Genomic DNA, 15,409 nt, shown 5'->3' on the forward strand with positions numbered 1-15,409 from the left:
TCTGGTGCCCTCTTCTGGCCTGCAGGCATACACACAGACAGAATATTGTATACATAATAAATAAATAAATATTTAAAAAAAAAATGACTTTTTAGGCCTCCAGTGTTATATCCTTTATTATAGCATTTGATGGAGTATTTTAACCTTTCTAAGTTTTCCTTCCCTCTTTAAAGGTTAAAATGAAAATTCAAAGAGTATATCCCCTTAAAATTTAAATGACATTTCTCTCTAGTAGGTGCTTATGAGGTTTTTCCTGCTAGTTTGTCTCACTGTTGTGCCTGCAGCGTCCACATCAGACCCTTCCTCGTTAAACCCCCTCCCGAGCCCGTTAGTCTATACCTCAGCTGAGACAACCAGCTTAAAGTGTCCTGTTTATTCCTCAGAGAAGGCTTAAAGTGGCAGAAACACACAAGTTGAGTAGCAGATTTTAACTCTTTAACTTGTAAATTACATTGGTCTTTAATATGCTTAAATACTAAGGTACATCACTAACATACCATTTTCAGATTTTGGGGTTTCCTTAGGGATTTATTAAATCTCTGGTGGATTTATTTATCTAATAGTCTGGTGATAAGTGTTTTTTTCTTCCCAGAGGTAACATCATTAATAATCTCATAATATCTTGTTTTGTTCTTGTTTCAAGTAGCTCCTAGCCCTTCCTTTTAACTTTAAGTATAGATCCTAGTTATAGATCTTCATTTATGAAATGGTGATAATATTACCTCTCAAAGTTTTTGCTAGAGTAGAGTATGTTAATAATGTAACACATTTAGAACTTCATCCCATTAATTTCTATCAAACATGTATACTTCATTCAGGTACCTTGAACTTTATTCCTTTTATGGCTGAAGATTTCCAAACTTGTCCTCGGTGCAGATTTTTGCCCTAACGTGTAGACGACCATAGCCAGTTCCTAGCTGTTCTTTCTCGTTGGTTGTATAATAGGAATCACAAATCCAGCATTATAAAAGCTGAAGTTTCAGTGATGAAGTTTGTAGTCCTCTCTCAAATATTGCTTATTTTGTAGCCCCCACCCCAGGTCTTCATTACATTCCTTTATAAAACTTTATACTTATATCTAAGGCCCAATGCACAGAAACTATTCTTCCAGTAAACTTTCCCTTTCCAACATGGCTGCTAAATTTATGGGAGAATCAATATCACATAGTATCTTTAACTATCACAGAATATTGATAAATGATAGTAACAAATAACAAATCTATGTCATATTCAATCATACTATGGATTATTTTTATATATGGTTTATTTTCTAACTCTGATACCACATTGTACTATATATAGCTAGACCCCTATCTTTTCAAATTAGAGGAGAATTTTAACTCTGTAATTTCATAAACTGAAATGTCTGTTAAAATTCAGGAATAGCCAGGTGGTAGTGGTGCACGCCTTTAATCCCAGCACTCAGGAAGCAGAGGCAGGCAGATCTCTGAGTTCGAGGCCGGCCTGGTCTTCAAAGTGAGTTCCAGGACAGGCTTCAAAGCGAGTTCCAGGACAGGCTTCAAAGCTATAGAGAAACCCTGTCTCAAAAACCAAAACAAAACAAAATTTAGGAATAACAGTCTGGCCACCTTTGCTAGCTATTTTTTTTCTGTGCTGGCTATTTTTATGTCAGTTTGTCACAGCCTAGAGTCATTGGAGAGATGAGAACCTCAATTGCGAAAACCTCCATAAGCTCAGGCTGTAGACAAACCTGCAGGTCATTTTCTCATTTAGTGATTGATGGGGAAAGGCTGGTTCATTGTTTGTGGGTTTACCCCTAGCCTGGTGGTCCTGGGTTCTGTAAGAAAGCAGGCTGAGCAAGCCATGGAGAGCAAGCCAGTAAGCTTTTTGAATTATGAGCCATATATTTTTGTTTTCTTTAATAGTTTCAGTGAGGTGTAGGTGTCATAGAATAAATTGCTGTCATCTAAAGTGTACTGTGTGACACAGAATACCCTGACTTATTGCCACCATCAGGTGACATGTGTTAGGGGTTCATGAATACTTTTCTTCTAACTTAATAAAACTGAGAAAATAATGTCAATATAGGTTGTTTGAAGATGGAGCTGTAAGGAAATCTAATACATTGGTAATTTTCATTTTAACCCTGCTTATTTGTGATAGCTTGCTAACCTCTTAAATATATTGAATATGTAAAGAAAAAAGTAACAAGTGATGTTCTTTCAATTCTGTCTTCCTATAAGCAAAATAAAAAATACAGTTTCCATTGCTAGCATGTGAAGCCTAATTTATGTGTAAGCTAGTGGGCTTACACATTTTGGTTACAACTTTCAGTCCATACTTACTTTGATACATGGGCACAAACATCGCTGACATACTCTACATCTCTGCATGACTTACTTGAGAAATAAAGCAGTTGCTGCACTGGATGACTATCAAATGGTCACCACAGATTGATGGGCTTGAGTGCCGGCAGCAGCAAGTATGCAGATGGTGGTGTCTGTACCGTTTGACAGGAGATGGCTGAGACTTTAAATGATTTCAGTGGAATGGCTTTGGTGTTGCTGCAGTAAAGGGCATCCATTGAACCTCAGGTGCTGTACAGATGGTGAAGCCAAGCTAATACAGAAAAATGAGGAACAAGTGACTATTTAATGTACAGGAATGCTTGGTCCACATCACAAGTAAATGATGGCATTGCATTTGGGAAGCCTAGCCAGATGGCTGAGCATTAAAACACACGACTCCTTGAGAGAATTAAGTACAGGCAATTTGCTTAGATTTTCTGGAGGCCTGCTGCATATTATATTAGTGTGGAGGAGAAAGAAAGATGAAATGCTTTATTTATTGAAAGTGTTAGGTGAAGTTGGCAGTTACTTAAGTATAATCTGATCCCCATAAGTATTTAAAGTGTCTCTTCAAGGGTGTGGGGCACAGGAAGGGTCAGCTGGCTTGAAAAACAAAATAATGTGAAGAGTAGTGCTTTTTAGCCCACGCTTTTCCCATTTTATGAAGATTTTTCATTAGGCTAAAAGAAAAAAGTTGTCTTTTCAGGTTTAATGTGTCAAAAATATTAGAAACAGATTGGAGGAGTAAATGTGTTGAATGCTGTGTGAAATGGAACAATTTTTGCTCTAAAATTTTACACTTTTGCTTTTCAGCTTAAAGAAAGCGGGTATTGTACAGGTCACGAGCCAGACTCCCTGGAATTCAGCACTGTGGGAGGGTGGATAGCCACTCGGGCATCAGGCATGAAGAAGAACATCTATGGCAATATTGAGGACCTGGTAAATGTATTTCTAGTTACTGACTAGTGATTGCTATTTAAAAAATAAGATTAAGTATTTAGAGCCTTTAAAAATTAAGGATTGGGGGGCTGGAGAGATGGCTCAGAGGTTAAGAGCACTGCCTGCTCTTCCAAAGGTCCTGAGTTCAATTCCCAGCAACCACATGGTGGCTCATAACCATCTGTAATGAGGTCCGGTGCCCTCTGCTGGCCTTCAGGCATACACACAGAATATTGTATACATAATAAATATTGTATACATAATAAATAAATAAATATTAAAAAAAAATTAAGGATTGGGCCGGTCATGGTGGCTTATCTCTTTAATCCCCAGCATTCAGGGAGGCAGAATGCTGTAAGTTCAAGGCCAGCCTGATCTATAAAGTGAGTTCTAGGACAGCCAAGGCTCTGTTATACAAAGAAACTCTGTCTTGAAACGGCTAAATAAACAAATAAATATTAAGGATTGAGTGGTAAATCTCTTTAAAATATACTTCTTTTGGTTATAGTAATACTGATTGTGCATAGTAGAAGCAGTTAAAAGATACAGTGACGTCATATTTAAGGATGTCCTTTTTAAAGTGACCAATATTTAAGATTTATAGTTGTTTCAAAGTATCTAAATATGCAAATAAATATTTTTTAAGTCCATCAAGAGTTTGATCATCATCTTTGTTTTTTAATGTGATATTGTTGTTATTCTTGTTTTAGGAGACTTTACATTTACTTTTCTGAAGGAATTCCTTTTTGTGTATAGTTGAAGAACCTCATTGAAATGGTTCTATTGAATAGTCATAGAAGTTGTCTTATTTAATGTGTGCCAGGTTTCTGGGAGCCTGACAGTGTTGTAGCTATGGGTACCTTATTAAGTTTTGGGTGCCATTTGTTAAATTTGTAGCTTTTCTGGGGGCAAGTTGGTTTACCTTTCTCAGCTTCAGTATGTTCTGTAAAATACAATAACCATATTAGAATTATATTGCAGCTAAAAGACATAAAATGAAATTTTCACAAGTCTCATGTCCATAAGTGTAAGGCTTTTTCTTTAAATCTTCAGTATTTCGATATTTATTTTACCTGACATTTTTCTACGTGGTCTTGCTATTTAGTCCAGGGTGTCCTAGAACTTGTAATTTTCTCATTTCCATTTCAGTTCCTGGGGTTACAGAAAGGCAACACTATGCTGGGTGGTTGATAGTACTTTAGAAAAGCCTGTGAGGCTGTGGAATTAAAGTAATACTGATAACATTGTTCTTGGTCTCAGGGTTTTTATTAATACTTCTGTTGATGGGAGTATCAGGTTTATCTCATGAGAGACAATGCTTGTTATTCTGTAAAAATTAAAGCTAAATCCAGTTGTACAGAAAAATAGTTCTGGGTTGCCATTAGATTATTAAGAGCTTTATAAGTCAGGCAAATGCTTGATAGACCATTAAAGTCTATCAAATTTATTTAATTTACATTAAAGTGTAAATTAGTTTAATTTTTTTCCTAAAGATTTTTAAGGGGGAAAAGATTCTTCAATTAACACACTACCTAAGTTGTTATATAGCATATTTTATTTTGAAATTTCTTTGTAACATATTGTATCCTTTGAAACTCATAATTTGCATTGCTTGTATGAAAACTTTAGTAAGGCCAGTATTTTAGTCTTTGTGGCTATATTAGAACTCATTACAAAGTGTTAATAATTCTTTTTTTAGACTTAAAATTACAGTAAGTCATGATACTAGTATCTTGTTTAACTGTTGGAAAAATGTTGAAAATTACTATATTTATCTTTAGTATACAAATCACTAAAAGGTGTGAGAATTCTGAAGGGCATCACAACTTATCACTTAGTTCACTATTTAATGTGTGGTGTTTTATTGCAAATGTAAATATATATGTTGCAAGTACAGACACAGATTTAACAGATGCCTGGAGTTTACACTGTGTATTGTATTAAACAGGTGGTTCATATAAAAATGGTAACCCCTAGAGGTGTAATAGAGAAAAGCTCCCAAGGACCTCGTATGTCAACAGGCCCTGATATCCATCACTTCATCATGGGATCTGAAGGTTGGTGTAAATGTAAAGTTGTTAGGAAAGTATGTAGGTTTATGACTTCATATTGGGAAAGTCTGTGTACCGTGATATCAGGTCTTTGAAAGAAAAGTATGCTTTAGATTTTTAAAGAATAATAAAATTTTATGATTTACTGTTTTTTAATTCATATTTCATAAAACTTTTTTTGTTTGTTTTTTGTTTTTTTAAGACAGGGTTTCTCTTTGTAACCCTAGCTGTCCTGGAACTCACTCTGTAGACCAGGTTGGCCTTGAACTCACTGCCTCTGCCTCAGGAGTGCTGGGATTAAAGGCGTGTGCTCCCACGCCCAGCTCACTCGTAAAGCTTTTATAATGAGAATATTTATACTAAACTTCCTTCTACACTTTACTCTTTTATAGTTCTAAACAGAGTGTGGTCTTTTTTTCTTATTTTTTTCAAAATTTTTAGTGATCTTAGGAAACAGTGGTTAGCTCTGTGTGTTCCAGTTTAATCTTGTCCCAGTTACCGGGTGGGATGACTGATGAAACTTGCTCTTTCTGTCTTGTTTTTCTTGTAATCGTGTTGGATGTTTTTTAAAAAATGGAAGTTTAAATTCCATTTATTCATGTATCTTTTAACCTTCTGTTTTTATTTTGCAAGCAGTATCTGTTGCCTACTTGTTTACTGTTGGATAACTTTAAAATATGTGGTTCCTTCTGATTTGCAGGCTGTTGAGTAAACACATTGGTAAATGAATGGTGTGCGTGAAGTAGACTTGGGCCTGTTTTAGCTATATTTAAGTCTGTTGTGCGCCAGGAGGAAGTAGATAACAGGATGGGTTCCAGGGACTTTAATAAGTCACTACACAAGCAGAGTCACTGATGTCAGGGCTGCAGGACAAGGACTCAGTCCCTAGTAGGGGCAGAAGCCAGGTTTATGAGCATAAAAGCAGAAACATTTGTTGCCATGTTACAGTTACAGTTTTCAGGAAGCAGAAGTCAAAGAGTAGGGACTTTCCCTATGTGTCTCACCATTGTCAACCAACACAGAATGCAATCTCTTTAGCCCGTCAGACTCATTTGTTCTGTCTGTTTTTAGGAACAGCCATAATAATTTAGACTAAGGGGCATAACAGATTATTTCTCTTGACTAATGAGGTTGGTCAGCTATTGGAAAGTTCTCAACTCCCCTAAAATTTGGGAACCTGAACTTTGTTTTACCCTACAGGTAAACTGGAGTCTGAAGTCAAAATGGCTGTACTTAGGACAAGGTTCTTTTGCCTGCTTCCTTCAAAAGAACAGTTATAATTAAGGTATTCAGGCACAAGTTCTGATCTTTGATAGTGGCAGCAAAGAAGAAACAAATAACTATGTTTCTTAATGACATGGTAGAGATAATATCAAGTATGATGATAGGTTGGCTATTTATGATGGTGGTGGTGTTAGCTCTGTGTGTGTGCGTGCGCACACACGTGTGTGTGCGTGTGTGTGTGTGTGTGTGATAGGTTGTAGGTAGGTGGCTGTGGGTGCGTTGTTTTGTGTGAATACTCCCCTTGCCGTATGTGTGTGTATTTTGTACATTCCCCTTGCTTTTCCAGCACTGTTCTTGTTTCTTACCATCATCTTCACTTATTTGCTTATTTATTTTTGAGGCAAAGTCTTTTTATTATGTACTCTGGCTGTCCTGGAACTTGCTATGTAGACCAGTCTGGCCTCAAACTCACAAAGACCCATCTGTCTCTGTCTCCTGGTGCTGGGATTGAAGGCGTGTATCACATGCCTGGCTTGGTTCTTAGCATTTTTCAAACTTCTTTATAGCCAGGACTCTGGTCCTTTATAACTAGTATTTTGGCATTACTATTGTATGGAGGTTCTCTGGGTGTCATTTTATATGTACTTTCTTTTTTTTTTTAAATATTTATTTATTATATATACAATATTCTGTCTGTGTGTATGTCTGCAGGCCAGAAGAGGGCACCAGACCTCATTACAGGTGGTTGTGAGCCACCATGTGGTTGCTGGGAATTGAACTCAGAACCTTTGGAAGAGCAGGCAATGCTCTTAACCACTGAGCCATCTCTCCAGCCCTATATGTACTTTCTTTAGTCACTAATTGCTCTACTTTTCTCTCTTCTCCCTCTATCAACCCATTGATATTTTAAAAATCTGGTTTGGTGTTTTTTTTGTCTGTCTGTCTGCCTCCCTCCTTCCCTCCCTCCCTTCTTCCTTCCTTTCATTTTATTTTGGCTAGGTCTTACTCTTTAGCTTAGGCTGCTCTGGCATTTACTATGTAGGTCTGACTGGTCTTAAATTGGTAATCCTCTTGACTCAGTTTCCCGAATGCTGGGATTAGCATTATTAGCCACTGTACCTGCTCCCCTCAGGTCTTTCTTGAGTGATAGATTGTTTAAGCATCCCTTCACTCCTTTTCACCCTCACAAACCTGTAGTGGTTGGAACTATAGGAGGTCTCAATGAATCTTTTTCTTTGCTTAGAGGTAATTGAAGGTTGCAGTGCTTTTAGTCTTTTTTTTTTTTTTTTTTTGGTAGCCTTCAAATGTTGAAGTTATAGGCTCTGCCCAGGGAGAAAAGGAGAAGACAGATTCAGAATCAGGTGATTTCATAGCAGTCATGCTGCCATCGACAGGTGGGCACATCTTTCCTAATAGGATGTTTGTGTAGTTCATAGGGTTCACAGCTGGATTAGACAGTGATGCCTCTTCCCCCAGCACTTAGAGAGTTCCTGCTTGCTTCCTCAGTGTCTTACAACCAAGGTGTGCAGTATCTTCAGCGTAGAGTCTTATCTTCTAGTTCTAGTGGGTAACCAACAGGGCTGTAAAGAACTTTATGATTTTGGAGGCTTTTGGGACCTCTGTGACCAGCTACCCGAAATAGATTATACAGTTTTAATTTCTTAATGAAGTCAGCTGGATTATGATAGTGATTGCTTTCATAGACATACTTTTCATACCTGTCATTTTTTCTTGTGATGACGTTAGACCTTAAATTACTTCATATTTAGTTTTGTTTGATGGTCTTAGAATAATATAATAGTCATTTCCAAAAATGAGTTACTTTTTGAGAATTCATGAAGAATTGGTGTGCCTCACTTAAGTGTTTGATAGTTTAAACCATCTGTCTTTTGGATTTTCTTTTCAAGTCTCCATTTTCCTAAGTACCACTTTAAAAAAATCAGATAAGAGAGGGTAGAGAGAGTGAGGATAATCAGTTTACACTATATACATTATGAAATTGTCAAAAATAAATTTAATCAAACCAAATGTAGGAGTCATAGGATAGGAAGAAAGACTGTGAAATGCCATCTTTTAGGAATAACAGTTACTGCAGTCATGATCTCAGCAGCTCTGGACTTGTACAAGACTGGCCCTGTCAACAATCAAGTCATGATTGACAAGGGTAGGAGGACTCATGGGCTCTGTCCTTGCTTCTGAACTAGTGGATATTGATAGATTCTGGCAGAGAGGGAATCATTATCTTCAGTTCTTTACCCCACATATTTATATATATTTTTAATTAAAAAGTATATATTAAAGCTAATATGTGAGTTCTTCTTTTAAAAAAATTCTTGGTTCCTTGCAATTCTATATAAAAGAATAAAGTTAGATTTAACCTTACATCATATTTATTTTACTTAACTTGGAGTCTCTGGAAGCCAGAATCTAGGAAGGAGATATTGATGAGGAGTATATCTTAAGGGAGAGACTAGTAGAACAGTTCCTTCTTTTTGAAATCTCATGAGCCCAGCCTTTACTGTCCACATTTTTACCAGCATTATGGTCTTCCAAACTCCTACCAGAATCTTCCATTTATTTTTGTTTATGGCATTCTAGGATTCCTATCAGCTTCCACTTCAGACTCTTACATATTCTTCTCACAAACCACTTCCAAAAGCCTAAGAACTTTGTGGTCAAGTATATTATAACAAGGACCCCATTCCTGATGCCAGTTTGCTGTCTTAGTTTCTTTTCTAGCTATTTGACTAAATACTAAGCACAAAGCCACTTGACAGAGGAATGATTTGTATTGGTCACAGAGGGGAAGGCAGTGATGGGAATGGCTGGCAGTCCTGGTATCAGGACATGAGGCTTCTTGATGGTTTCTACACAGATTGAGAAGTAGAAGGCTTGGGCAGAAGTGGAATCATTTTATAACTCCACTGCCAGTCCCCCGTGACATATGTCTTCCAGTGAGGACCTCCTCCTAAAGGTTCCTCCTAAAACAGCACTTCCACAAGTAGAGACCAGGTGTTCAAATACATGCGCCCATGGGGCATAGTTTATAGTCACCATAATGGGAATATAGTTTATATTATTTCAGTCTTTGGAAATCTGTTCAAGTTTGTTTATGGTCTAGTTTGTGGTCTGTCCTGGAGAATGTTCTGTGTGTACCTGAAATGAATTTACGTTCTACTATTTTCTACTATTGTTGAATTGTATGTTCTAGTCTATTAGGTCAAATTCACTTAAAGTGTTGTCCAGTCTTCTCTTTGCTTAGTTCTTAAGTCATATTGAAAGGAGCTATTGAGATCTCCAATAACTCATTATCCATTTCATTTGTGTCAGTTTTCCTTCATATATCTTCATGTTCTTAGTGCTATCCTTTTAAAATTGTGTGTCTTTCCAATGATTTATCATCACAAAATGTTCTCTGTGTAGTAACATTCTGTTTAAAGTCTGTTCTGTCTGGCATTAGTACCATGTTTGCATGGTATACCTTTGCCATTCTTGAGCCTAGGTGTATTACTGAATGTAAAATGTGTCTCTGGCAGTGACAGTATGTTCCAGTCATTTAGAAAGTCTTGTTGGCTGGTTGCTTAGTCCATTATGTCATTGCCACAGTTAGGTACACAATCCACCCCCGCCCTTCTTTTGCTTTCCTTTACATTTAGCAATTGCTTTTCCTCTGATTTTAATTTCCTTTTACCTTTTTTTTTCTTCTTTTCCATACATATTTTAGTTGTTTCTTAGTGGTTGCTCTTTGTCTTAAAGTCTACGGCTTACTTAAGCAGAATCAACTTGATACTAATATGTTATAACACAGAGAATTAGCATTCCTACATAACTCTGTTCCTTTAAACTTTCTTTTATGGTATTTTTGTTATATAGCTCTTATAAGTCCAACAGTATAGTTATACTGAAGCTGCTAGAAGAAAGGAGAGCAAGTATAACCTAGAGCTTTTGTTACTTAGCATGTCTGGTTCTCCTGTGTGTTCCTAAGACTACATGTGGTCATATGCACCTGCACAGACCATTGTTTCCACTCAGCTTTGTGCTGCTGTAGGTTCAAGCACAGTGTATGTTATAATGGTATTGTTTTATAGCATTGATTTTTCAGCGGTGTATAAGTAAGCATCTACATTGTCTTTTGTAATTGTGTAGGTCTTTATGATCATAACCACACTCTCCCCAAGTATTAATCTATATTTTTTGCCTATATTGGTTTGTATATTCTGGGCATTTAATGTAAAAGGCTCTCATAGTATGTTGCCTTAAGGGTTTTTTCTTTTTTCCCCTTATATTTTATAACTTCTTTAACTGGTGTGCTCTGTTGTGATTTCTGTTTGTTTTGTTTACCGGTGTTAACTTGAATTTCTGGTGTTTGAGGTCATCATCTTTCAACTTGAAGAACTTTTAGAATTTATTCCTAGCCTGGTCTTTAGCAACAAAGTGCCAGATTTTGTTTATCTGAGAATGTGTTAGTCTTCATATTTTGAATGTGATACATGATTTGTAGTTGACAGACTTTTTTCCTTGTGCTTTTTGAATCTGTTATTTCACTGTTTTCTAGCTTCTATCATTCCTGCCGAGAAGTCAGGTGTACATTTTATAAGATTTACCTTGTTCATTTTTTTCATGTTGTTTTCAAGACTTTTTACTTGTCTTTGAATCTTTTTTCATGATCCGTTTATCGATATTTTTGTGTTGATCCTACTTGTAATTTACTGAACTCATTTGATGTATAAGATACTGTTAGGAAATTTTCAGCTACTTTTTCTATAAATTTTCTGTCCTATGCTGTGTCCGCTGCCCTTCTAGTACTTTCATTATTTATCTAGTAATGTAATTAATGGTTTTTCATGTCTCTCTGAGGCTTAGTTATTTGTTTTTTCTATTCTTTCTATAGCACAACATTTCACAATGTCTGTCTTCAAGTTTGTTATTCTTGTTTTTGCCAGATCACATGTTGTGGGCAGCTTCATTGTGAACTTTTCATTGCAGTTTTTACATATCTCATCTCTCAGAGTTTTTAGTAGTTCATTGATTATAATGGTAATCAATGTAAAATATGAACCTTGAAACCATAGCAAATGAAAAAAAAATCCACAAAGCCACATACTATGAAATTCCTTTTATATAAAGTATCTGGAATATGCATATGAATAAAGGCAGAATATATTTATGAATAGTTGGCTAGGGTGGGGGTATGGAAATGGATCATGGCTGTTTAATTGGTACAGTTTGGGGGGATTAAAATGGTTTAAATTTAGTTTATAGTAATGATTGTGCATACATGTGAGTATACTGAGGACACCTATCAGTGGCCACATCTCCCCTCCTGTAGCATCATCAGCTAGGCTAGACCCTTATGAGCACCTGTCCCTCTATGCTGGAATTATTGACTGGCTTTGTGCAGGTAAGCATAGCTGCTCTGAGTTCATGAGCACAGCAACCATACCATGTCCAGATAACAGCAGTTGACAGCACTCCGCTCCATCCTTTGACTCTTCCACAGTGATCCCTGAGTCTCCACAGTCTCTTACTCTCAGCTTGTTAGCCATGTTGAGGCTTCTCTGATCCTGAGAGCCGCACTAATCTATAGGTATAAACATAACTATTTAGAAGGGAGTTTACTGTTGTCACTGTTGTAGGAAAACAACAGGAATACCCCCGCCAGCCCCTCTGCACACATACAGGGTCTATGCCCTCCCCAGCCATAGACTTTGACCCAGTGTTACAGTACTAGGCTAATCATACTCCTGTGGATCAGGCTTCAGATGCAATCAGAAAACAGTTCTTTGTCTCCCTAATGGCCATGCCACAATTACACCTATGGATCCTCCTTGCCTGGCAGGTTGGTACTGTAGCACGCAGGGTCCAGTACTACAGAAGGTAATGGGCAGGGAGGAAGCTTTCAGGACAGTTCCAGTATAACTTCTGTGTTTGCCAGAGGGAACCAGGGTATTGTGTCTTCGGCAGTAGGGTCTTACCATGTATTTATGGTAGGTAGCCAAGAGTATGACAATAGCCATCATGTTGTTTTGAGGGCTTCTAGGGTTTTAAATGGGTGAATTTTATTGTTGAAATTATTACTTATATTTTAAATTTTATATTTGTTTTATATTAAAATGTTAATTGGGCAAACTTACAGAGATTTTTATGATCATATAAGTTATAAGAGACTCATTTTAAAATAAAACAGAAGTAACATATATAACATGAATATATAATAATTTAATTAATCTGATTTATACTGTATGGACTCAGATGTGTCTTTAACCCTGTGTTACATCTTGGCCATTCTAGGGATGCCAAACATTTCTTGAACTTTTATTTCCAGTGTTATAACCGAGTTATTCAGTTTCATTCACATCCCTCTTTATATTTTCTAAAATAATCATTAAAAAATTTGCTAATGCTGTTATTAATTTCACTATATGTACATATGAAACCACAGGCTTGAAAACATCGGTTTTTTTTGTGAACATTATTTTTTAGTAATTTCTTTAAATATTTTGATATAAAAGCTTATATTTAGTTTATTATTTTTCTTTAAGATTAATCTCTCCCTGTTCCAAGCAGTAAAGATTGTCTTACTGGTGGTTTTCTCATGCGTCATACTTTCTGTTTCTCTCTTACAAGAGCTTCTTAGGAATGCCTTTGCCTTTCTATGTATTAAATCTGAGGAGACAAGGCAATCCTTCACTCATCTTAAAGTTTTAAGAAAGTTAATTTCTTTCTGCTCCAGGAATTTTTTTTTCTTTTCTTTTTTTAAAAATATTTATTTATTTATTATTATGTATACAATATTCTGTCTGTGTGTATGTCTGCAGGCCAGGAGAGGGCACCAGACATCATTACAGATGGTTGTGAGCCACCATGTGGTTGCTGGGAATTGAACTCAGAACCTTTGGAAGAGCAGGCAATGCTCTTAACCACTAAGCCATCTCTCCAGCCCCCATGCTCCAGGAATTTTTTAAAAGTAAACATAGACGCATCAGAGTACACCTTTGTCAGTATGTATGATGTAATGATACTCTATTCTTTTTTTAAAAAAAAAACATTTAAAACTGATTTTCTTAGAGAAATCTTGAAATGTTTTAAAATATTTGTACATTAAAAAAAGAAAAGTCTAAAATCATTTTTGAAATTATAAAGTTTGCTTAATTGCTCATTTAAAAATACCTGATTAGCTATTATTCCCCAAGTCAAAGAATTAAATAGTTTTAACATGGGTAATAGAATGAAACAACAGAATCAGTTGATTAAATAGATTTAAATATGGCTTTAGAAAACTGTCATGTGATATTGGATTGTTCCCCTTCTTTTTCAGGAACTCTTGGTGTAATAACAGAAGCTACAATAAAAATCAGACCAATCCCTGAATACCAAAAGTATGGCTCGGTAGCTTTCCCTAATTTTGAACAAGGAGTAGCCTGTTTAAGAGAAATTGCAAAGCAGGTAATAAAAAAAAGTACATGATATTTGCAATTATACTTTTAAAATTCTGCTGCATAATTGTGATGTTTTAAGTACTCTATATTTAGTTGTGTTATGTTTGTAATTTTTTCCGAGTTTTACATGGGAAATTACCCCTTTAAGTATGCTTACTTCGTTCAGTAGTTACATTGCTCTCACACCTATCTTTTGTTCAAAGATGCCTGTTGATTTGGGGCCAATGTAAGATAGGTGCTTAGATTCATGGCTTTGAATGTTTCTGCTTTGGGTTGAATGTTGTATTTTGTAAGTTATTTTGGAATAATGTATTTTGTGATAAATTGAAATGATATTTAACTTAAATAAGACATTTTGTTGAAGTTAGAAGTAGCCAGATTTTGGTGGATAAGACATTTTGTTGAAGTTAGAAGTAGCCAGATTTTGGTGGTGCGCACCTTTGATCTGAGCATTCAGGAGGCAGAGACAGGCGGATGTCTGTGAGCTCATGACCTGGTCTATATAGTGAGTTCCAGGACAGCCATGGCTATGGAGATAGATCCTGTCTTAACCCTGCTCCCCAAAAGAAAGATAAAGAAGAAATTAGAGGTAGTGACTGAATATCATTAACCCCCAAACTTAGAAGTTTCAAATATAGACAAATGTTTTTAATACATAGGATGTGCTGGAGGTGCTACTTGGTTTCATAATATTATTTTAGCCAGTGTTTGAGTAATATAGTTAATGTATACTTCTTTGTAATCTAAAAAAAAAAAACAAACTCCACAATTCCTGCCTTCCCAAAAAGAGAAACATTATCATTTTTCCTTTTTTTTAAAAAAAAGACTAGCTCATACCAAATAATCTTTTTATTTCATTCTATGTTTTTGTGTGGGAATATCTAATTTTATTCATTGGACGGCAGTAGTTTATGTGTCATTCCTTGTTTCAACCTTTTTCAGCAGTAAGGAGAGTCAGGCAGTATATTCCACCCCTTCTTGCTTTCTCTAGACACATTGAGTTTTGTAATATTCCCCATTATGTATATGCAAGCAGAATTGTTTTTGTTTTGCTGCAGAGTCTCACTGTGTCTCTTTGGCAAGCCTGGAACTTGCTATGTAGATCAGACTGGCCTCAAAGTCAGAGAAATCCACTTGGTTGGCCTCCTAAATGCTGGCATTAAAAACTGGGATATCACACCTGGTCCTGGAAGGGGACTTTTGGATATGACCTGTATAGATCCACTTCTTAGTATTCAAAGAAAACTGGAGGGAGACTCTGATAGAGGCAAGGAAATACCTAGCCAGTTATTCATGTTCCTGTTTGTTGTCTGAGGTTTCTGTTCTGCCTGGATCCTGCAATTGTTAAGTCCCAAAGAAATCACACAGAGGTCTACATTAGTTATAAACTGATTGGCCCATCAGCTCAGGCTTCTTAAAAGGTTTTTTTTTTTTAATATTTATTTAT

General features: G+C 36.2%; 1 protein-coding gene across 2 annotated transcripts in view; it reads left to right on the forward strand.

The window, feature by feature from the left end:
* The window catches only part of Agps (alkylglycerone phosphate synthase), a 101,158-nt gene that overhangs the window by 38,765 nt on the left and 46,984 nt on the right, over positions 1-15,409 (forward strand). For both annotated transcript variants that reach the window (XM_005346605.2, XM_013345958.2), the window contains exons 9-11: positions 3,123-3,248; positions 5,197-5,305; positions 13,842-13,969. In XM_005346605.2, coding sequence (XP_005346662.1) covers positions 3,123-3,248; positions 5,197-5,305; positions 13,842-13,969 — 363 coding nt within the window. The remainder of the gene's footprint in view (positions 1-3,122; positions 3,249-5,196; positions 5,306-13,841; positions 13,970-15,409) is intronic.

Source organism: Microtus ochrogaster, chromosome 4, assembly GCF_000317375.1.
Source record: "Microtus ochrogaster isolate Prairie Vole_2 chromosome 4, MicOch1.0, whole genome shotgun sequence".
Taxonomy (NCBI): domain Eukaryota; kingdom Metazoa; phylum Chordata; class Mammalia; order Rodentia; family Cricetidae; genus Microtus; species Microtus ochrogaster.